Source organism: Henckelia pumila, chromosome 3 (assembly GCF_033568475.1).
Source record: "Henckelia pumila isolate YLH828 chromosome 3, ASM3356847v2, whole genome shotgun sequence".
Lineage (NCBI taxonomy): Eukaryota > Viridiplantae > Streptophyta > Magnoliopsida > Lamiales > Gesneriaceae > Henckelia > Henckelia pumila.
Window position 1 is genome coordinate 28,126,904 of NC_133122.1, and position 26,293 is coordinate 28,153,196.

At 33.0% G+C, this 26,293-nt stretch overlaps 1 protein-coding gene across 1 annotated transcript; it reads right to left on the minus strand.

Moving 5' to 3' along the window:
* Positions 1-1,783: 1,783 nt before the first annotated feature.
* Positions 1,784-5,887, minus strand: LOC140888333 (uncharacterized). Its single transcript, XM_073296014.1, has 4 exons — positions 5,107-5,887; positions 4,336-4,479; positions 2,254-4,251; positions 1,784-2,151 (listed from the first exon to the last, which is right to left on the minus strand). Exons 1-4 carry the CDS (start codon positions 5,885-5,887, stop codon positions 1,784-1,786), a joined length of 3,291 nt encoding a protein of 1,096 aa, XP_073152115.1.
* Between the last annotated feature and the right edge of the window lie 20,406 nt (positions 5,888-26,293).

Below are 26,293 nucleotides of genomic sequence, written 5' to 3' on the forward strand. Positions count from 1 at the left end.
TTTTGATTTAATGAAAGAAAAAAGCACAAATAAAAGCAAGAGAGGCACGAAGCTGTAAGCACCCATCTCCTCCACCATTCTTTTTCAACATGTTTATTGACAAATAAAGAAAAGCAAAGAATTCGTGAAAGTTAAATAAAGAAAAGAGAGAATATATCCAATACACATCCTTGAGTATCTATGTTTTTTTTCTTCTGAAAAATAACACATTAACAGTGTTAATTGACATAAAGACTCAAAATATTTGAATTATTTATTTTTGATGGAAGTATAGTGATTACTTTTAGTTTTATCCGATAATGCATGATGAAAATGTTCTAAATTTTAATTTAAACATTAGCATGTTACTAGTCTTATATTGTTAGAAATTTTATTAGTGAAAATATTTTTTGACAAAACTCATAAAATTCAACACTTATAATCCAACACAAAAGTACCTTCCGTGAGTAATGTGCTAATACCATGGTTACTAAATGATGGATTTGAGTTAACATCTCCACTAAAAAACAAATTTTACTTGGATATAACAGTTGGTAGCAAATATTTTTATATTAGATCAATTGTGAAAACCAAAAAAACTTGATAGACTTTTAGTTGGGCCAAGACTTGAGTATGCAATCTTGATTCATTTGATCTGCATAGAAAAACAAAATCTGAACATCATAAATCGTTTCAGCAAATACTCACTTCTCCTTTTCTTTAAGTAATCTAATTTTTTAGAGTTTATGTTACCATGTGGAAAGCAATCATCCATAATATGCAAAATTTGAAGCAACATGAAAATCCCAAATCAATAATGCCTTAATCAAAACACAAAATTACAATATAATAAAATTTATACCATATATCGATATTCATGAAATCCTCACCAATGGATTCCATCGACTTTGCATATGCGAAAATATTTTCATCGATATAGATTTTGCCCAACTGAAGAAGCCACCGTGCCCCAGTGAAGTTCCATATTCACTTTCGGAAGAGGAAGCAATTTTTGGTGGTAGGAAAACAAACTGTTACCAAATTAGAGAAGATTAAAACAATATAAAATGTTTTATCATCACAATACGAATTCGCAATGTCTCATTCTTCGAGCCCTTCAATGATATAATTTGAGTCAATAACAAAAATTAGTCATTTTATTAGAAATTAAGTAATATAAAACAATTGATGATGCAGGTAAACGGATAGAGAGAGCAACAAACACGATAAATTTTCAAAAAGGAAATGAAAATGAACTTGGGGAAAAAATTAATGTCTTCCTATTAATTTATTGTCATGTTAGATTAGCTGGTTCAGTTTGGTCATCTTGTTCAGTTCAAGTAACTTGTCTAGTCAGAGTAAATTTTCCATTTTGAATAACTTCAGTTTAGGCAACTTTGTGGACTCAGTTAGTTACTCAATTTGGTTTGGTTTGTCTAGTTTTATAAATCAGTTAAACTTGTGGACTTCTAGATCATTTCTTATGTCAGTTCTGCCTATGTAATTTGTAAACACCAAAATCTTAATTACTCCAAAAATACAATTGTAATCCATATTAAATTTGTACAAAACTCTATTAAAAGATTGTTTTACGGGTGATCAAGATCGTGACACCGTTTTACAAGAGACCTAACTCTTAAATTTATACATATGTACATATCGCATGCGAAAATGACTAGTAAAAAATTAAGGAAACTACTAGTTTTAGGAATAAAATAAATCAGTTTGTTATTTGGGTTATTAATTAACTTCAAGAAATATTTATGGTGTCTAATTTTACAGAAACATCAGTACAACTCCAATTTCAAACGTTGCCTACTTGTGGAGTATAGCGAAGGAGTTGAGACAGGATCTTCTTCAATGCTACGACAACATATTTCATGCTAATTATCCTTTCACTCGGATTCTCCATCGAACATTTCAAAGCTATCTCCATTATTGACACCAAACACTCCAGCTTTTCGTCCAAATAACTTTCATCTCCACTCAACAATTCTGAATCTATGACCTCTTCAATTGCATTAGGCATTGAATCATTCACCCACCTCCTTAGGCTTAAATCCCCTGTAAATTTTATATCGTTCGGCTTCATTCTCGTGAAAACTTCCATCAACATTATACCATAGCTGTAAACATCACATCTTACAGACACCAGCCCTTCTGAACCATATTCTATAAAACATGAAAAAATAAAGAAGTTCATCAAAGATATGAGCCAAATATATATAATTATGTTTAATGGAAGATGTTAGAGGGAAAAATGACATGTTTTACCTGGGGCAATGTAGCCTAATGTGGCAAGGGTCCTTGTGAGCGTAACACTAACTCCATCGTTGAATAGCTTAGCGATTCCAAAATCGCTCAAATGAGCAACCATAGCATCATCCAAGAGCACATTGCTTGGCTTTACATCACAGTGAACTATAGGTATCGAGTAACCATGGTGTAGGTATTCTAATGCACACGCTACGTCTATCATTACCTTTAGTCTCTGCACGATATTCAAGAAGTTGTTTTCCAAATACAGCCACTTTTCAAGGCTCCCATTTGGCATCAATTCAAAAACCAAAGCCTTGAAGTCTTCATTTGAGCAACTACCAATGACTTTGCAGAGATTTCTATGGCGAAGCCTGCGTAGGACTTCGCATTCGGTGTCGAAACTCTTGAATCCGCCTTCTAAACGTAAGTCGAACACTTTCACCGCCACGTTTTCTCCATTTTGAAGCGTCCCTTTGTAAACAGAGCCGTAACTTCCCGTGCCAAGTAAATAGTTCTCATTGAACCCTTCAGTCGCCTTTACAAGTTCCTGATACAAGACTCGTGACGGTGCAATGTTGAATGAACTATTTGTGGGGGTCTCTGTCTTATTTTTCTTTTGGTACCTCGCCAGTATATATGACAAAGTCATGGCAAAAACTATCACTGAAACCACCAAGAAAACATATACAAGAGGAAGAATCACTTTTTTCCTCTTCAACTCAGTGATCTTATTTTCAAGACAAGGTGGAACTCCATATTTAGATTCACCACAAAGTCCTGCATTGGAAATGAAGAACTGACTCGAAAAGGATTTAAAGGGGCCACCAGTAGGGATGTGACCGCTTAATTCGTTGAAAGAAACATTAAAGTAGTTGAGATACTGAAGTGTTTGTAGTGATGTTGGTATGGCTCCAGAAAGATAGTTGTGTGAAAGATCTAGCGTCTCCAAACTCACTAACTCACTGATTGATTCGGGAATAGAACCTCGAAATCTGTTTTCTGCCAAAGAAAGATACACAATGCTTTCTAAGCCTCCAATAGAGCTGGGAATGATGCTTGAGAGTTGATTTTTGGACAAATCAAGGACGAATGCAACTTTCAGATTACTGACGTCTGGAGGCAGAAAACCCGTTAAAAGATTTGAAGACAGATCCAACTTTATAAGATCATTGAGTTTCCATAGGCTTGTAGGTATAACAGAATTTAGTCTATTGTTCCCCAAGTATAGTTTCCTTAAAGAAGTAAGATTTCCGATGCAATCAAAGATAGAACCAGTGATTTGATTTTGGTGAAGGTGCATTGTATTCAAATTCTGTAATGTGCAGAGACTATCGGGAATGGTTCCGCTTATTTTGTTTTCAGAAAGATAAAGTCCTTGAAGTTTTATCAAGTTTACCAATGTATTCGGAATAGCTCCCCTAAGTTCATTGCCATATAGATATAGCCGAAACAAATTTTCTAGATTTCCAAATGCCTCTGGAATGCTGCCTCGAAGACCACAGCGAGAAGCATAAAAGTACTCGATAGAAGTCGATAGATTCCCAACAGAAACTGGAATAATTGCATTGAAAGGATTCCCCGCAAAACTTAATCGTCTTAGATAGCTGCAGTTTTTCAATGGTGTGATGAAACTCAGCTTTGATTCTTCACTAACAAAATTGTTGTCGTCTAAATGTAAATGTTCCAAAAGATTCAACTTCCCTAAAGAGTTGGTAACTTGTCCACCGAGATTGTTGGAAATAAAGCTTATGAAGAAGAGTTTAGATGAATTTGAGATAGAATCAGTGATTTCTCCAAAGAAAATATTGTTATCCAAGTATAGTTCTTGCAGATTAGGAAGCCCATAACTCAAAATTGATGGAAGGTGACCCAAAAGTTTATTCGATGAAACAGCGACCAAACTTAAAGTTGAGATGTTGAAGATTTTTTGCGGGATATAACCGGTTAAATTATTGTATGCCAAGCCAAAGTTCTCCAAATTGTAAAGGTTGCCCATCTCTTCTGGAATTGTGCCTGAAATAACAGGACGTTTTAATTAATATAAAATTATAAATTTCTTGGACTCACAAGTTGTGCAAATTACTTCAAATATCATACCTATCAACTTGTTGTGGCCAAGATACAACTCTTTCAGCATTGTTAAGTTTCCAATGGCTTTTGGTATGCTTCCAGTTATGTTGTTGTAATACAACTTTAAAATATGAAGTTTTGAGCATCCTCCAATGCTTTCTGGGATTACACCTATCCAAAGAGTTGAATTTCGCAAGGATTTGACAATAGAACGTAGAATAGCATACAAATTTACATATAAGCTTATGTTAGCAAGCTAGCAAGATTTTGAACCAATACTCCATCACCGAATCATACAAACTTAGAGAAGCTCTCCTCAAAATCTCCATCCCAAAGGGTTGAGTTGTAATCCCACTCTTAGGATTCTAGTGGTTCCAGAGTTTTCAAAACATGAACTTTGGGACCTTGTTTTCGATAAAGTTTGATGTCCGAAAAGACAGAACTTGTGCGAGCATATATATAAAGGGGGGGACTTATTAAAGATTCTTATTTTGCCTTGTATGTGTTTCAAATTAAGTATGATTGATATATGTATTTGGTTTTTGATGTTTATCCTCTGGGCTTCGTCTTATTTCTGGATGAAAGTATCCCGAGAATGCCCGGTAGTTGTACACATACTCTATTTACCTTTAATGAATTCTTCATTCATTAAAAATATATATATAGAGAGGGGGGGACTTAGGTGTAGTTTGAAACAATAATGTTAGGTTCAATCTAGTGAAATAAAATCCAATCAACACACATTTGCATTCACACAAAATTTGAAGTGAAGTTTTTGTCAGAAAACGAAACACGTACCTGTAAAATGGTTGTAATCGAGATACAATACTTGAAGTGAATTTAAGTTTCCAATATCTGGCGGTATCGGGCCTTCCAATTCATTGAAAGACAGATAAAGCCATTTCAGATTCGACAGGCCGCCGAGGCACATGTCTTCAGGGAGACTGCCAGACAAACCATTCCTTGTAAGATCAAGAATTTCCATGGAGGATATGTTGAAAACTGACACGGGTATGACACCAGTGAGCCTGTTAGATCGTAATGACAATTGCTTCAAGTTAAGCAAACTTCCAATCTCCTCTGGGATATTTCCCTGTAAAGGATTATATGATATGTCCAAAACTTGGAGCTTGGACATATTAGTGATGGAACTCGGGATAGGACCAGTAAAACTATTGTTCCGAAGATTCAAGAATTCAAGTTCAACCATTGTTCCAAACCAAGATGGGATGTCACCGGTGAAGCCGTTGAACCGAAAATCCAAGAATCTGAGCCTATGCAACTGGGCCAATTCTTTGGGAAGTTGGCCATGAAAACCATTACCGCTCAAGTTGAGTGAAACTAAAAACGAGAGATTTCCCAGTTGTGACGGCAGATTTCTTTCGATTCCCATGTAAGAGATATCTAAAGAACTCACTCTTTGGTGGCGAAAACTGCAAGTAACTCCGATCCATTTGCATGTTGGGAAAGAAACGGACCAGTTTTGGGACAAAATATGAGAAGGGCCTAAACTGAGTTGGGATTTGAAAGCAAGAAGCGCAGATTCATCAGTGGTTAACGCCATGGCCAAACATGGCATTAGTGTATGAAATAATAATGATGCCACTGCTAGGAGAAAAACATGAGACCACTGATTGCCCATTTCCAGAAACTAAATGGGTTGTTTGATCACTGAATATGAATCTCTCATTGTATTTAGAGATGTGTGTCAGTGTGTGTGTATGATTATATATGATATAGACTTGCCATGTATTGTCCACCAAAATTGGGACCGGATCGCCCCATAATTATGGCAAGTATTCTATTGGAACTTAAGACTTCTGTTTTCATCTAGCAATTGATATGTAAGGTTTATACGGTCTTTATTAATATGAATTTTTTAAATTTATTAAAACGTAGTTTTAAATTTGTTTCTTTTTCTTTTTAACAATTCGTCATTATTCTTCTTTTCTTTCCATCCAACATATTAATTTTTTGTTAAATTTATTTTATATAAAATAATATATAGTTTAATTCATATAAGTTAAATTAATGATTTTAACATTAAATATTATTATATTGATAATAATACTTTTCATCATTTAATAATGTATCCGTATAAATTTTTCGAATTTTATGAGTTTTGTCAAAAAATATTTTCACGAATAAAATTTCTAACAATATAAGACTAGTAACATGCTAATGTTTAAATTAAAATTTAGAACATTTTCATCATGCATTATCGGATAAAACTAAACGTAATCACTATACTTTTATCAAAAATAAATAATTCAAATATTTTGAGTCTTTATGTCAATTAACACTGTTAATGTGTTATTTTTCAGAAGAAAAAAAACATAGATACTCAAGGATGTGTATTGGATATATCTCCATTGTAATCCATGGCTTCAAGAGAATGTTGGGGATGATTAAATTGTGCCTGCATTAAACAAGAATACAAATTATACAAACATTTTCAACTCATAAATTTTTTTTTTGGCTTAAGATTTTTACACACCAAAAAATTCTAAATATCATTAAAGTTCATACCATCAATAATTCGGTGAAATTGAATTGACTTCCAGTTGTTTCAAGACATGCCTGAGGTACCGGAGGTGTTGAGCAAGATGCAAATAATTTATGATGTGTTCCAGTGTCCTACAATAATTGTATAAAAAGTAAGCAAATAGATAATTTTTGTTTCCAAAAAAGTATCAATAGTATAAATATTTTTACCTCGACTCTTGAATTTGTTTTTCTTCGTTTTGCTTGAAGTTCTACCCAACTCTTCAACCTTCTTGACTTTTTCACACCAATTCTTTTCTTGAATCCTTTTGCTTGTATTATGGAAGGTCCCGTCCTTGATGTCCTGACATCATCATTATTGTCTTGGCTCACTCCAGTTAGACGCATCTACATGACCTGCTTGGTTAGATCACATACAGAATTATGCACCAAAGAGAAAGTTGATGGGTGGGCGGATGCTTCGGTTTCCAGTCTTACGAGCATCATACACAGTTTTTTATACCGTTCTGTACTCTGTCGTTTAGGATCTTCTTCGACTTCATTCCCCATATAATCATGTACCACTCCAATCCTAGCTTTTCTCGTCCACCTATTCAAGATATAATCCTCTGGAAGTCTTTTTACGTCCAGTACATCATATACTTTCATGGCATGACAACACAATAATCCAGTCATCTCAAATTTTCGGCAACTACATGAAATCATCTTGGTGCTAGGATTAAGTGTCACCCTCCATTCTCCTTCCTTATCGATTAGCCCGACAACATATTCAAATAATGGCTGAGTTTCATTTTTATATTTTATGTAAGCAGCTGCAAACAAAACAAACTCCATTTGAAATATATTAAATATAGTAGGTGTATAAATCTCATAAAGTTGACGCAACATAGGAGAAACCTCTAGCTTTAATCTCGGTAATTTTTGGCATGTCTCAAATTCACACCTTAACTCATTGTAACGCTTTTCCTCCAAGACCAGTTCGAAGTGCTTAAAAAATTGTATTATATCTAAGTCGGGTTTCATACAACTCTAAATATCAGAATTGACGCTTTCACTGAGTTGTGTGCTCCTCATACCAAGGGTGAAAGCCTTCTTCATGTAACAAGCTGCCCATTTATCTTTTATATTGTAAGTGGATTGCAACCATGTGTTTTCATGAACATTATACTATGCTAGTAAAACACTCCATGCCTCCTCAAATTTAATCTCATCATCAATGACATACATGCACCTCTTAAAATCAGTGAAGAAATGAGAACCATCATTCATCAAGTTTCCCAAGTGTTTGATGTCATTTTGCATTAAATTCCATGTACACAATCCATGGAATATCTCAGGCATCATCTCATGTAAGGCTTTTGCCATAGCTTGATCTTGGTCGGTGAAGATGGTGAGAGGTTTTTTTTGCTTGTGTGCCTCTAAAAAAGTTTCGAATAACCATTCAAAGGATGATGTCGTCTCATCATACAAAAGTGCTGCACCAAAAATCACCGCTCCTCTATGATGATTGAAACCTGAGAAGATAGCCAGTGATCGATGTGCACGGTTCGTACAATACGTGGTATCCAGTGACACAACATCACCAAAATACTCATAGTCTATTAGCATTCTTGCATCGGCCCAAAAAACATTAGTTATCTGTTCTTCCACATCCATCTTATTGGCATGATAAAATGATGGATTTTTAGATAACTGTTGTTGAAAATATCGCATGAGACAACCAACTTCCCCATATACCATACTTTTTTGTCTGTTGGAACAAATATAGTTTTTTGCATCCAACATGGTATAACCAAGACCATCTATTCCCCCTGCATGTCTACTCATCAACTAAAAAGTCGATTTCTGTTTAAGCCCAACATCTTCTGCCAAATCAATCTCATATGACTGAACTTCTGTAACTTTATGTTGGGAAGACAACATATGAACTGTTTCTTGAATATGGAGCGGGTGATTATGCACTTCGGTAAACTCATTAACTTTATATTTATTGTCCACAAGTGTGACTCCCAATCTTGCTTTACAATTCGTTCGAGTCTTAAGCCGAGGATTGAGTGTCGAAGAATCTCTTTTGTCTTCCTTACGAACACCCTCTTTACAACAAACATATTTAAATGAAGTTATAACGCCGGTGTTCTTGTTCTTATTAAAATAATGCTTCCTAACTCCAAATCCAACTTTTCCACCATATTCAACCCAAAACTTCTAAGCCTCGTCTAGGCTATTACATAACATACCAATCTTAGGCTTGAATTCATTTGAACTAGAATACATCAAGAATCTCGACGTATCAATGAAATTGTTGGCTTCTTGGAGTCTCTATTTCAAAGACATTAACAAAAAAAAAAAGCAATAAATTTCTTTTACATATCAAATGCAACAAATTAATAAAAATAAAAATATAAGTAATATCCAAAAACAATAAGTCAAAGCTCAACAGTCAAGTACATCAATTGCAACCAACATCAATCAAAAGAGAGTACTGTATCGCAAATGATAACCTAGTGATAAATATAAGATTTGTAATGAAAAAGTTTTAATCTTAGAATAGATTATATATAATAGTAATTTTTGTTTATAATATTTTACTAAATATTATTAAAAAAATTCACGGAATTTTTTTAATTAATATGAAAAAATTAAAGGAGATTTATAATTAAAAAACCACGATACATTATTCATGATTTTATATAATTACTTATTATAGATTAATAAACCCACGATAAAATATATATAATCTACTAATTTAATATATTGAATCATGTTGTCTTTTAAATAAATTAAAAAATATTTTAAAACAAAAGTACAAGCAAAGAAGCCAAGAAAAATTCTTCATCCCTCCCAATAATTATTAAATATCACAAGCTAAATCTCTCTCAAAAAAAAATATCACAAGCTAAAACCTAGTCCTGCTAAAACCTAGTCCTACATGGCTATACATATACATATATATATATATATATATATATATATGAGTTCTTTTATGGTGCCCAACTCTATATGCCCAACTCTATGCCCACCATGTACAATATGTGATAAGTCAACTCATCAATTGTGTTGGTCAACTCACATATTGTACATGGTGGGCATGGAGTTGGGCATATGAGTTGGGCACCATAAAAGAACTCATATATATATATATATATATATATATATATATAATTCACACTCAAATATCCTTCAATTAAGATACTTAAAGGCAATATCTTTAACCACAAGAAAAAACGCACAATTCATAAGCATGTCTCAATAACACAATGAAAAGAACAAACAAATAAAACAAAATAAAAATTTCAGCAATCAAACAATTAAAAAAACAATGAACATGTAAAAGATCAAGAAAATCGAACCTTGAATATTTCAGCTTTCTCTGTTAAAAAAATTAAAAAATTGGATGGAAGAAGAAGAAGAAAAAGGATGAGTTGTTAAAAAAAACAAGAAGAAGAAAAAAATTTAAACCAAAAAAACGTTTTACTAAATTTAAAAAATTCATATTAATAAAGACTCTAAAAATCTTACGTATCAATTGTTAGAAGGAAAACAAAAGCCTTACGTTCCAATTGAATACTTGTCATAATTATGGGCACATCATCCCCTACTGTGGATCCCGGTTACTTTGATCCTATCCCATGAGCATTATCCCATGGGGTAGGTGGAACTCTTTCATTGGTTTAAATCATGAGGGCCCCACATCAATTATGTGGGGCCCGCATAATTTGAACAATCATGTGCTTTCACCTATCACATGGGGGTAAAACTCATGGGACAGGATGAAATTTTCCGTAAATCCGTAGGGGATCCGGTCCCACCAAAATTAGAATTCGTGGCTCTTGCAATTTTACACAAGAGTACTCTTCATGAATGACTCAAAATTAAATATTTACAGATGAGTAATTTACTTGAACTCGATAAGAATTTTAATAAATTTACAACCTAAAAAAATGTGCATGATTATGTTTAAACTCGCTGTGACAGGATTAATTAATATTTCCGAATTTAAATTTTTTATTAAATATAACTCAATAATCATAAGCCTCGATACATAATTTAATTCGAGTGTTCAGGGAATGTATGTAGTAGTATCTCTAAACTCTAAACTTTATTAATGAGAACCATATCTTTGGTTTCATGGTAAATTCTAATTAGGATATTGATGTAGCAAAAAATTGATATTACTCGATTGGAGATAATCTGGGTAATTTGTGAAGATCTGGATAGCCGGATCAATACTCGAACTGTTCCAAAGTTCGAACTTCATGGGTTGTCACCTGCATCACAAAGCAAAGTGAGTGACGCCGGGGGTTGCCCGGCGAAGACACTCCGACACTCAAGTCAGTGTTTGCCCAATAAAAGTTTTAGAAAACTAGAGCATGTGACTATAGAGTGCGTACCTTAATAATGAGAGAACTTGAGCTATTTATAGATAGTCGGAGAGTTTCATGGGCTTGAGCCTCTTATGGGCTTTTTGAAATTTTTGGGCCTTGATAAAGTGTCCCAATAAATAATATGAGATTAAAATGGATTGAGTCATTAGGCTTGGGCCCGAGAGAAAGTCAAATTGGGTAATAACCCATCATAAGCCCCCCACTCTCGGGCATGTCGTTTTAGCGAGATGACCGAGAGTAGAAAATTTGGAGATGTCGTGACAGAGTAATTGTAGTAGAAATGTGTTGCAATTGAATTGTACATAGTAGGAAACAAAGTCCTAGTTGAATTGAAAATTATTGGATTCACAGTCATGTCTGAATAATGAACATAGAATTGCAGTGGGATTGTGGTGTAATAGAATAAGAAGCAAAATCCCACTACAATTAAAATTGAAGATTTTTAGGAGGACCCAAGCTGTTAGCCTATAAAGGGATTATTCTATGCTACACATGGAGTACTTCTCCCCCTATAATGCGGTCAAATATCAATCATTGGATCATCAAGACATATGCCAATTTTCATAAAAATATATGGGTCCCACGTGATCTAATGGTATTGAAATAGGGGGGAAAAGCACTTCCGGTGCAACATAGACTAACCCCCTATAAAGTTATCCACCACTCTCGTTTGACATATTACTCATTCACTTCCGCAACATTAAAATTAATTTTGGTTCAAATCTCGGATCATTAAAATTTATGGCGAAGAGGGGATGGACAAATTCAATTTGAAATCCATGAGAATTGATAGGTACATGCCACGTTTTCCCCACCATTATGGCCTTATATTTCCTTAATATAATATGATATTATTATTATGATTGTATATAGACATATATTTATGTAATATAATATAATATATAATATACTGTTGTGAAAAAGTAAAAATTTACGGTAAAAAGTAAATACTTCAAAACTCAAAATATATCAAACTCTACACTTTATAATATTTTTCTCTCAACTCAATTGTATTTTTCATCACAAATAAAGACCTATTTATAAATCCACATTTGAGATTAGTCCAAAAATTAATACATTATCATCCACATCATCACACACTAATTTTTCACATTTTACAACTCAATATTCAACATTCAACATTCAATATTCAATATTCAACATAATAATAATAATATATTTTTCAACACTCCCCCTTGTGATGATGATCGTGATATGATGATTGTCTTCATTACGTGTTTTATACTGCCTCGTTAAAAACCTTACTAGGAAAAATTCAGTGGGATAAAAACCATAGCAAGGAAAAAAGAGTGCAGCCACGTAAACTCCCCCTCATGTTAACATGAGTGATTCTTCACATATTCCGTAGATTGCGCATCCTAATGTTGTATATATGCTTTCTGAATATCGTCGTGGGAAATGCCTTTGTGAAGAGATCTGATGAGTTCTCACTTGATTGAATATAACATATATCAATATCTTTAGAGAAAATAAGTTTTTTAGTCCAGTAACTTTACCCCCTTTGGGTTTTGGTCCATTATCTTTTCCGATGTGGGTTTTGATACACTAACTTTGTATTTTCAGTGTTTTTTGGTCCAACTGCATAGGTGTCAGCTTCTGATTGGTCCACGTCATCATTTTGGACCAATCAAAAGTTGACACGTATGCAGTTGGACCAAAAAATACTGAAAATGCAAAGTTAGTGTACCAAAACCCACATCGAAAAAGTTAATGGACCAAAATCAAAACATGGACAAGTTAATGGACCAAAAAACTTATTTTTTCATATCTTTATTCTTCTCAAGCTCTTGAGTGTAGGCAAAGAACTTTGGGGGTATATGTTTGGTTCTGTCACTTTTGATATATCCTTCTTTCATTTGAGCAACACATGCAGCATTATCTTTATATAGTGTCACAGGCTTATTGTCTACTGTCAATCCACACGATATTTGAATATGTTTGGTCATTTCCTTTAACCATACACATTCGCGACTTGCTTCATGTAATGCAATAATCTCGGCGTGATTTGATGAAGTTGTTACGAGTGTTTGTTTCTGTTAACGCCAAGAAATTGCGGTGCCTCCACGAGTAAATACATATCCGGTTTGGGAACGTGCCTTATGTGGATCTGATAAATATCCAGCATCAGCATAACCAATGATATTTTAATTGGTGTCTTTTGAGTACAAAAGTCCTAAATCTGTCGTTCCTCGTAGATAACGGAATATATGTTTAATTCCGTTCCAGTGCCTCTTTGTTGGATATGAACTGAATCTTGCCAATAAATTTACAACAAAAGATATATCAGGTCTAGTGCAATTTGCAAGATACATAAGGGCACCAATGACACTTAGATATGGTACTTCAGGACCAAGAATAACTTCATCATCTTCACATGGACGGAATGGATCCTTTTCTATGTTTAATGATCTTACAACCATTGGAGTACTTAATGAATTTGATTTATCCATAATAAATGTTTAAGGATCTTTTCTGTATAATTTGCCTGGTGAACAAAAATTTCACATTCTTTTTGTTCGATTTGCAAACCCAGACAATACTTGGTTTTTCCAAGATCTTTCATTTCGAATTCTTCCTTCAAGTACATCATAACTTCTTGAATTTCTTTATTCGTTTCAATGATGTTTAAATCATCAACATATACAGCAATAATTACACATCCGGATGTTGTTTTCTTGATGAAAACACAAGGGCATATTGGATCATTTACATATCCTTTTTTCATCAAGTGCTCACTTAGCCGATTATACCACACTCGGCCGGATTGCTTTAACCCATATAATGATCTTTGCAATTTTACAGAATAAAATTCTCTATGTTTTGAACTTTGTGCTTCAGACATCTTAAATCCTTCAGAGATTTTCATGTATATATCACTATAAAGTAATCCGTATAAGTAAGCTGTAACAACATCCATAAGGCACATTTCCAAATTTTCAGACACGGCCAAACTAATCAAATATCAAAACGTAATTGCATCCATAACAGGAGAATACGTTTCTTCATAATCAATTCCAGGCCTTTGAGAAAAACCTTGTGCAACAAGTCTAGCTTTATATCTTGCTATTTCATTTTTCTCATTTCGCTTTCGAATAAAAACTCATTTGTATCCAACAGGTTTTACACTTTTAGGTATGAGGACTATAGGTCCAAAAACATTACATTTATTTAGCGAATCCAATTCAACCTGGATGACATCTTTCCATTTGGCCCAATCATGACGAGTTTTACATTCACCAAAAGATTTTGGTTCATTATCCTCATTTTCATTTATGATGTCACAAGTCACATTATAAGAAAATATCTCATCAATATCTTTTATGTCTTTTCGGTTCCATATTTTTTCAGTATTAATATAATTGATAGAGATTTCACGATTCTCGTCAGTTTGTGGTTCTGACAGAACATTTTCATCATCGGGTGTTTCTTCTGGAACACCATCATCGTGCTTCTCTATGCCTTTTTTTTCCGAGGATTTTTATCCTTGGAACCGACTGGCCTTCCATGCTTTAAGCGTTTTATGACATCATGAGTGTCTTAAATTTGTTTCTTTGGAATTTTAATTCGAGCAGGGGCATTTACAACATGTATATATTTTGTTACCCCTTTTGTGTCTGCAAATGCATCTGGCATTTGATTTTCAATTCTTTGCAAGTGCACAATTTTTTGTACATCTTTCTCACATTGTTTGGTCCTTGGATCCAAATGTAACAATGATGGTACATACCATGTGATTTCTTTTTCGATGTGTTTTTTTTCTCCCCCTAACATTGGAAAGATTTCTTCATTAAATGGCAATCAGCAAAACGTGCTGTAAACACATCGCCTGTCTGAGGCTCAAGATATCGAATGATTGATGGACTATCATAACCGATATAAATACCGATTTTTCTTTGAGGACCCATTTTTGATCGTTGAGGTGGTGCAATAGGCACATACACCATACATCCAAAAATTCTCAGATGAGAAATATTTGGTTCTTTACCAAATGCAAGCTGCAATGGGGAGAATTTATGATATGCACTTGGTCTGATGCGAATTAATGCCGCAGCATGTAAAATTGCATGTCCCCATATAGAAATAGGGAGTTTTTTTTCTCATAATCATTGGTCTAGCAATCAGTTGTAGACGTTTAATCAATGATTCAGCTAATCCATTTTGTGTATGAATATGAGCAACATGATGTTCAACAGTAATTTCCATTTACATACAGTAGTCATTGAAAGTTTGGGAAGTAAATTCTCCAGCATTATCAAGTCTTATTTTTTTGATTGTATAATCGGAAAATTGATTCCGCAATTTTATTATTTGAGTCATTAATCTTGCAAATGCCACATTTCGAGTTGACAATAAGCATACATGTGACCATCTGCTAGAAGCATCGATCAATACCATAAAGTATAGAAATGGTCCACATGGTGGATGAATTGGCCCATAAATATCACCCTGAATACGTTCAAGAAATATGGGTGATTCTGTTTCGATTTTAGCTGGCGATGGTCTTATAATAAGTTTTTCAAGAGAACATGCTTTACATTAAAACTTATTATTCTGAAAGATTTTTTGGTCTTTCAATTGATGACCATGTGTATTTTCAATAATTCTTCGCATCATTATTGAACCAGGATGTCCCAATCGATCATGCCAATTGGTTAATATTGAAGAATTATTAACCACCATATTTGATTCGATTGGCCTTATATGTGTATAATGCAATCCAGTAGGGAGCATTGATAATTTTTCAACCACATATTTCTTTCCTGATTTATATGTGGTAAGACACATATATTTCTGATTTCCATCAGTTATCGTTTCAGTATCATATCCATGAGAATATATGTCATTAAAACTCAACAAATTTCTTTTCGATTGTGGTGAATATAAAGCATCATTTATCAGAAATTTTGTACCATTTGATAACAAAAATTGTGCTTTACCACAACCTTCAATCAAGTCTACAGGACCTGATATGGTATTCACCATTGTTTTTGTTGGTTTTATTTCCAAGAAATATCTTTCATCTTGCAAAATAGTGTGCATTGTACCACTATCCGGTATGCAAATTTCCATGATATTATTTCCATGTTTGCTCATAGCATTTTCCATATCAAACTTCACAAAAATGCAATAAGGAAAAATTAAGTACAATACAAATGCAAAATATAACATGCTTTATAATACAAGAATGCATGAAAATACAAATTTATTACAATCTAGTTCCACCAATCTTTAAATCAATGTCTTCGAAATCATTCAAAAAAGCTACAACATTGAAACTAGTTGAACCAATTAAATGGTCACTATTTTCAACAAAATTGGTCTCTTTTCCTTTCCCCTTTGTCGATTCTTTATAGAGCTTACATAGGTGCTCAGGGGTTCGACAAATATGTGACCAATGTCCTGGAGTGCCACATCTATAACAAACACTCTCAGATCTTTTTGAGTGATTTTCATTCACACTTGTATTTTCATGCTGCATTTTTGGTGGGTGGTTCATGACGTTCTTTTGAGATGAGTTATTGAAATAACTATCTCGATTATTTTCATATCCACGGCCACGACCACGACCGCGATAATTTTTACGTCCACGTCCACGTCCACGTCCACGCCCATTTCCTCGACCTCGTCCATGACCAAAATCTTGTCTATGCTTTTGATTTTGGTTTTCATTTTTAATTATGACATTTGCTTCTGGAAATGCCGTTGAACCAGTGGGTCGGGATTGATTATTTCTTACTAACAATTCGTTGTTCTTTTCCGCCACAAGAAGACATGCGATGAGTTCAGAATATCTCGAAAATCCACGCACTCTATACTGTTGTTGTAGAATTATATTCGATGCATGAAAAGTGAAAAATATTTTCTCAAGAATTTTCATCTCTGTGACTTCAAGTCCACATAATTTTAATTGCGAGACTATTCGATACATCTCAGAATTATAATCACTGACTTTTTTAAAGTCTTGGAATCTCAACGTATTCCATTCATCACGGGCGGTCGGAAGTATCACTTCCCTTATATGCTCAAATCTTTCTTTCAACCATTTTCATAAAATCATTGGGTCTTTTTCTGTAAGATATTCACATTTCAATCCTTCATCAAGATGTCTACGTAAGAAAATCATAGACTTTTCCTTTTCTTGTGAGGATGATATATTATTTTCTTTGATGGTATCACTTAGACCCAATGACTTAAGATGCATCTCTACATCGAGAGTCCATGGCATATAATTCTTTCCAATGATATCGAGCGCAACGAATTCAATCTTTGCCAAATTTGAGATGGTGGTACTAGAAAAATAAAAATGCATTTTATTAGTTAATTTTCATTAATATGACAATACAAAATAATGGAAGAACGAAGATTACAAGTGCGTGTACAAATAGAGAAAAAGTATGTGGTGGAAAATCGCTTGTGAGTACAAGACTCGTGAGCATGATGATCATAATCGTTATGAAAAATAGCCTTAGAAATGCCATCATCTTCATCTTCGAAAAATCGAGGAGAAAATATTTTGAGAGAAAGAGTGAATTTTGGTGTGATTGAAAATGAGTTTGAGTGAACATATTTATAGGGCAAAAACTAGCCGTTTTGTTACCGTTTGTGACCGTTGGGGGTAAGGAAAAAAATCGAGTATGTGTTGAATAAAAATTCGTGATAATCATGCGATGCATATAATGATAATCATAATTAAATAATTATGTATATCATATCACATTATTATAAGGTCAGTCTCTTAGACAATCTTTTATATAATATTATGAGATTATACGAATATTATTAGTATATAAATACACAATAATATATATCATATCACGTTATTATAAGGTCAGTGTCATAGATAACCTTTTATATAATAACATGAAATTATATATTAATACAGTTAGTATATATACATAATAAATATATATCCTATCACGTTATTGTTTAAAAACCTTAGAGGCTTTTATACTTGTCGTATCCCTTACTGAGAGTGTGTGATGTCGTCTTAACATCATCCCAGGATTTATAACAAGTTTTTAAAAACTAATTTTTTTTTTATCATTTCTGATAATAACATGATATTATATATTAAATATATACACAACAATAAATAAACAATAAAATAAATATTCTTACTTTTGTTACCTTTTTCTTGTGTTTTGGAGCTTGAAAAAATATGGAGGACTTTCGAGCGATCGTGTTGATAACGTGTTGTGAAAAAGTAAAAATTTACGGTAAAAAGTAAATACTTCAAAACTCAAAATATATCAAACTCTACACTTTATAATATTTTTCTCTCAACTCAATTGTATTTTTCATCACAAATGAAGACCTATTTATATATCCACATTTGAGATTAGTCCAAAAATTAATACATCATCATCTACATCATCACACACTAATTTTCCACATTTTACAACTCAATATTCAACATTCAACATTCAATATTCAATATTCAACATAATAATAATAATATATTTTTCAACATATACAATATATATTAGAATATATGCAATTGCGGCACAACCTCTGTATATCTTTGCGTTCTCCTTGGCAACGTGATTGTCTTTTAATTTTCTTGTCCAATTTGAGTTTTTTGTTTCCTTCTTCCAACGTGAGTTTGGTGTTTATGTATCTATGTGTGTATATGTTTTATCTTCCATCTCTCCACCATCACCAAGGATCATCGACGGACTACTTCCAGCCATGGAGCATCCACTGTCGGTGGATGCGTCTAGATCTAGCTCGATCGATGCTGCTCGAGGAGGGTGGTTGGCGGCGCAATGAAAATGTGGCGATGTGCTCCCGTCGATTTCCAGCGATGGAGTAGCTTTCAAGATTTCCAAATCTGTATCGATGAAGGCGGCATCGTTCGTGGCGTTTCCGTGCGAGGAGCATGGCCGCGTGAGGAGATGGAGAAAAAAAAGTGCCAGGAGTCGACTACCAGCATGGAACGTCCACCGCCGGTGGATGCTCCATTTCCTGGCTCGATCTGGGCGCAGTGGTTGCGGCGAGATGGCGGTCGTGGTATGACATCGATGATAGTGCAACGGAAATGGCGCGGCGACGAAGCGACGATGAATTTCTTGGGCCGTGAGAGGGATGGATAAATGCATGTATATACACGCATATGAATATACACACATGTTATTTGCTGTTGATAATAATTATTTTATTTGTGTTTTAATTCATGGTCTGCTTCACCATAAAATCGTGAAAATTTTTATTGTCTCACTTTTACAATTTTTGTCTAATATTTTAAAAATATTACGACTTGGTTATTTGCATTGAGTGGTAGTGGAAAAGGTGTACTAGATATATATTTTAAAAATATATATATTTGGTGGGGTGTCCGTTCTGGTATAAAGTATTATACTTGTTGACGGTGAACCGAAATACCAACTGGTTTGTTGATCTAGCGGAACCTAACGATGATAGTGAATGTAATAAGTGATTTTCACTATTTTCAAAAATCGGACCACGGGGTATAACGTCGGTTATTTATTTTGCTCGCATATGGGCGTTGGACCGCAACTGCTATTCCGATGGATGAGTTAGGACCGCCACTTATAATATTTTCGACGGAGAGTTTTCCGAACACCTGATAGATTTTTGTCTTCTAAGCAATCTCTTGAGGAAATGTGTTTTCTGCAATCCTTTGGAGTAGTATTTTCGATGAAAACCCTTGAGTTAGTGTATTTCACGTAACCTCTTAGGTTGGTGCATTGGATGTAACCCCTTGAGGCTATGATTCTGTATAGTCTTTAGGACTTGGTGAATTTTTTATGGTTATCATGATTTGATGATTTTTTTTATAGACATTATGACTTGATAAATTTTTTATAGTCGGTATGACTTTTTTTGAAAAAAATATTTATAGTCGCTATGACTTTTCCTAAAAAAATTTTTATAGTCACTATGGCTTCTTCTGAAAAAATAGTTATAGTCGCTATGACTTTTTAAAAAATTTTTTTTATAGTCACTATGACTTCTTTTGAAAAACTTTTTACAGTCTCTATGACTTGATAAATTTTTTATAGTCACTATGACTTCTTTTGAAAAATTTTTTATGGACTCTATGACTTTTCCTGAAAAATTTTTTATAGTCACTATGACTTTTTCTGAAATTTTTTTTATAGTCTTTATGACTTTTCCTGAAATTTTTTGTTTATAGTCACTATGACTTGATGAATTATTTATAGTCACTATGACTTTTTGAATTATTTATAGTCACTATGACTTTTTGAATTATTTATAGTCACTATGACTTTTTTGAATTGTTTATAGTCGCTATGATTTTTTTTGAAAATTTTTTATAGTCGCTATGACTTGATGAAGTATTTATAGTCACTATGACTTTTTGAATTATTTATAGTCATTATGACTTTTTTGAATTGTTTATAGTCGCTATGACTTTTTCTGAAAATTTTTTATAGTCGCTATGACTTGATGAATTATTTATATTCACTATGACTTTTTGAATTACTAGTAAGTGTGACGTGCATTGCACGTGAGATATACCATGGTAACATTAAGTTTTTTAGGCTAATGAAAATTAGATATTTATATAGACTTATTTTTTAAAACAAAAGCTTCATTCTACTTGCAAGTGAGATACATAATGTTTGGAATATAGATACTTATATAGATTTATTTGGGAAAGCAAAAGATTAATTATCCATTGAGAAATTTCAATATTGAAAAGCATAATGGTCATTCTAAACTCTTGATATTAAAAAAATTATAAATTCTTCTCTTGTTTAATTTTCACTTTTGGGACCATGTCCTTGTTTTGTTTCAAATTCTTCATCCTTCAATTAAAATCAGCAATCTTCTCATCATTTTCAATCTCTATGATATCTATTTTGGAGGAGGACTGACTTAGATTTTTTTTCGCGGTTTTTCCATTTTCTTCATGCTTTTTAATATATTTTTGGGAAAATAGTTTTTTTGTCCATTAACTTGTCTATTTTTTGGTTTTGGTCCATTAACTTTCAATATTTGGTTTTGGTACACTAACTTTTAGTTTAGGCTATTTTGGTCCAAATGTTGATGTGACACCGGAAAATGCTGACGTGACGTCGAGAAAATATAACGTGCTACCGAAAAATGCTGACTTGTCAAGCTGTCACGTCAGCAATTGGACCAAAATCACCGAAAATTTAAAGTTAGTGTACCAAAATCCAAAAATGGACAAATTAATTGACCAATTTTTTTTTTTATTAAATATTTTTTAAAGGAATGCTATCAGTTTGCTCTATTTTAATTTAATTTATTTACGATCTTTAACTCAATTTTTGGCCTTGTATTTATATTTATCACATTAACCAATTTCTTCTATAGACACATATCAATCTCATTTATCATTACGTGTTAATTATTTTATCAAGCTTAATTTTGAATGCACTATCTAAATTAGTTAAGAACTTATGTTATTAAGAAAAATACACTTGATCTAGTATTGCTGCTCAATATATTTTTCGAACAACCCAAATCGAATCACATTGTACCTAAATTTGCAATTTATTTAAGAAAACCGCGATTAAAAAATAAATCTTAGACCGAATCGCATTATATCATGATGTGGTGCCAATTTTTTTATAAAACCACATCGACTGCACCGTTTATTTAATTATTATTTTATATCTTATGATTATTAAATATATAAATAAGAGATTACTAATTTACTAATTATATATATTTTTAAAAAAGAATACATCAGTTTGGTCTATTTTAACCAATTTTTTTACGATCTGTAACTAAATTGTTGTACCTTATATATATATATATATATATATATATATATATATATATATATATATATATATAAATTTTCAGCTGCTAAACCATATTTTTCCACTTGGTCCGCGACCACTAAAACCCAGTAGTGGGTTTTAGTGATGCGAAAAAAAAAACAAAAACCACTAAAACCCACTACCGGGTTTTAGTGGTCGTGGACCAAGTGAAAAAACATGGTTGGGCAGCTGAAAATTTCTCTCTATATATATTTATATATATATCATACACATTAAATATTTTTATAATGCTTAATTTTGAATGTACTATTTAAAATTAAGATCTAAAATACAAATTTGACACAATAATTCAAAGACGTACAAATCACAATGTGGATACAATTAATTAGTTAACACACAAAAAGATAAATAAAACACAGGTTTATGTTATTTATTTAACACAATAAATGAAAATGATAAGAGGACATTCTTCCATAGACACACACATCAATAAAATCTATCACTACGACTTAATTATTTTTATAATGCTTAATTTTGAATGCACTATTTAAAATTGAGATCTCAAACACAAATTTGACACAATAATTTAAAGACAAAACACCTCATTACATGACACGGTGCCAAATTTTCTTATAAAACCCCATCGATCAAACCTCTTATTTAATTATTATTTTATATTTTATAATTTTTAATTAGATTTACATCTATTTAGTATTTCATGCGATATTTATATTTATTAATTACTAAATATATAAATAAGATATTGATAATTTAATAATTATATAATTTTTTTAAAAAAAGTATTATCAGTTTGATCTATTTTAACTTAATTTATTTATGATCTTTAATTCATTAGTCGTTAGCCATTATATTTTATATATCTATCATATTAAGCAATTTATTCCATAGACACACATATGAATTTCATGTTTCACTACCTATTAATTATTTTTATCATGCTTAATTTTGAATGCATTATCTAAAATTAAGATCTCAAACACAAATTTGACACAATAATTTAAAGACATACAAATCACAAATTTATACAATTAATCAGTTAACACACAAAAAGATAAATAAAACACCGATTTAAATTATTTATTTCACACAATAAATGAAAAATATAATAGGACAACACAAATTTAACACAATTACACATGTATACACATAAAATGGACATTAATATAAGGACACAATTATAAGAGGACAACACAAATTTAACACAATTACAATATGAATATAAGGTTAAAATGAACATAACTACAACACATATTTAATTAATTTATTTAACACAATAAATGAAGAAGATAAAAGGACAATACAAACTCAACACAATTACAATATAAATATAAAGGTAAAATGAATATTACACAATTCAACTCATCCTTTTTAATAGAATATAAGATTTATAGTCACTATGACCTTTTTGAATTGTTTATAGTCACTATGACTTTTTTGAATTATTTATAGTCGCTATGACTTTTTTGAATTGTTTATAGTCGCTATGACTTTTTGTTGTGCTCTAGTAGAAATAACGTAGTGCTTAACATTGAGTACTTAGGAGTGGATCAAGTTCCTAAGATTTTGTCTCATGGGAAAGTCCTGAACCCACTCTATTTGCTAGGTGGTGAGGTATCCCGGGACTATAATTTTGTCGTCTTGACCTCTTACAGCATCGTGGCTTAGGTAGTCCTACAGGGCTGGCCAAGCCTCTGATGGATGAGTAGCCTTAATGAATGCATGGGTCGTGACGTATGAGTTAAGCATTCGTTGACGGAGCTGTGTTCCTTCCTATATAATTAAATAAAAAAGTAAACAAATAAACGTAATTTTATTATTAAACTTAAAATAAAAGAGAATCAAGTAAAAGTTTTGATCTGTAGAGCAAATAAAGTAGCGACAAGCATTTTTAGCTTGCAGGTGTTTGCTCTATGAATATAGAGTTTCTTTAGATTGGCACGACTCTCTGTCCTGCGTTATATTTCATCGTATTTTTTGTATCATTTTCTTTATCCCGAGGAGTGCAACTCATCAGTTCCTTCGATGCGGATGTATTTTTCGGCTCTAGACAACAGCTTCTCCAAGGTGTTCGGGGATTTTCCTGCTATAGATTCCTTGAACCTTCCAGAACACAAGTTCTGCTGCATTACTTCAGATAACATATCGTGGTTCACATGTGGGACTTCATGAACCGCGTATGTAAATCTCTTAATATAGTCTCTCAAACTTTCCCCTTCATTTTGAAGAATTGTGAATAAGTATGCTGCTGTTTTCGGATATTTCTTATTAATTAAGAATTATTGGATGAACCGATGTATGAGTTGCTCCAAGTTGGCGATGGATTCAGATGGCAGCTTATTGAACCATGTGAGAGCTCGCCCTGATAACGTTGTTCGTAATATCTTGCAGTAAACAGCACCTGTGATGTCATACAAATTTGCTTTTGCGTAGAATTTGTTAATATGATCTTGAGGATCGCTAGTTTCATCGAATTCAGGTAGGCTGGAAATTTTGACTCCCTTCGGCAATGCTTTAGATAGAATGACGTTATTGAATGGGCTCCGACGTGCAGGCAAGATTGCTGACGAATTCTCTCCAGTTACATATGTGTGAGATCCATCTCCACGGGTTGGATTAGTGATTTTGTTTTCATAAGAGACGTCGTGAACTGTGTGACCACTTGCTTCCCCCTCTTTAGGAGTAGTATTTTTCTCGCTCCCCTCAGGATCTTTGTCATTCATTTTAGACTTAGTTTTCTTTGGGTCTTTGTTATCGGTGTCATGAGATGAGAGCCCTCTTCTATGAGCTCTCTTGTCGGTGCTTCGGCGTTGACGGGTTTTCACGAACTGAGCGACCGCTTCAGTCTCTGCGCGTGCGGTTGTTCCTTCCATTAAGGTTGTCAACTTTTCCTTTGTAAAACTAAATCAAGACGATGGTTTGGAGATTGTAGGTGGGTCTCCATTACGATTATTTCCTTGAGATTTTTGTGGTGGAGTATGCATTCTCAATGATGCAGTGAACAAGTTCCCACAGACGGCGCCAAGCTGATGTAGCAAAAAATTGATATTACCCGATTGGAGACAATCTGGGTAATTTGTGAAGATCTAGATAGTCGGATCAATACTCAAACTGTTCCAAAGTCCGAACTTCATGGGTTGTCACCTGCATCACAAAGCAAAGTGAGTGGCGCCGGAGGTTGCCCGGCGAAGACACTCCGACGCTCAAGTCAGTATTTTCCCAATAAAAGTTCTAGAGAACTAGAGCATGTGACTATAGTGTGTGTACCTTAATAATGAGAGAACTTGAGCTATTTATAGATAGTCGGAGAGTTTCATGGGCTTGAGCCTCTTATGGGCTTTTTGAAATTTTTGGGCCTTGATAAAGTGTCCCAATAAATAATATGAGATTCAAATGGATTGAGTCATTGGGCTTGGGCCCGAGAGAAAGTCAAATTGGGTAATAACCCATCAGATATTAATGAAGACGAATTCAGAGTCGAATATCAAGAAAATTTAAGTTTTGAACTCGCGTGAGTTCAAGCCTGATTCGTTACTCGAATAGCTAAGTATAGTTCGCACTCATCTCAAAAGATTCAACCATATTTGCGAGCTAGCTATTCAAACTATTATTCAAAAATAAACATTGAAACGCTCGAAATATTTAACACAAAATTATATTATATTATATTTATTAATAATTAATAACTAATAAAATATTTAAGCTCGCGATTGACTCGCGAACTATACATGGAATAAAACAATTTGTGCTCGAATTATGCATGAAATAATAGTGCACGAAGACAATATCATTATGGAGCACATTATAGTTGGCAACTTGGGGAAAAATCTTAAAAAGGTTTCATTATGGAGCACATTATAGTTTGCAACTTGGGGAAAAGCTTTAAAAGGTTTTGGGAACAAAATTCTCTATTGTGAAGAGAGAAACAACACCTGAGCGGAGATTTTTATCATTTATACAACACTTGCAATCTGGTGTATAGATTTCTACCATTTAAATTAACTATGAAATTGCACGTGCTTTGCACGTGATTTCCAAATGAATATTGGTGAAGTTAATTTTGTGTTATTAAGTTGAACTTAAATCATAGAAGAAATTTCTTAGAAGACGATGAGACAGTGATATATAATTAGTGATTGAAAAATAAATGTTTTTAAAATATATGTACATGAATATCATATCAATTTATAAATAAAAAGCAATTTAGGACATGAATCAAAAAGCAATAAAAAAAACTTAGTGCAAAATTTTATGATGTGTTTGGGAAAAAACGCAATAGGAAATCATAGTGCTCGATTTTACGAGGAATTCAAACTT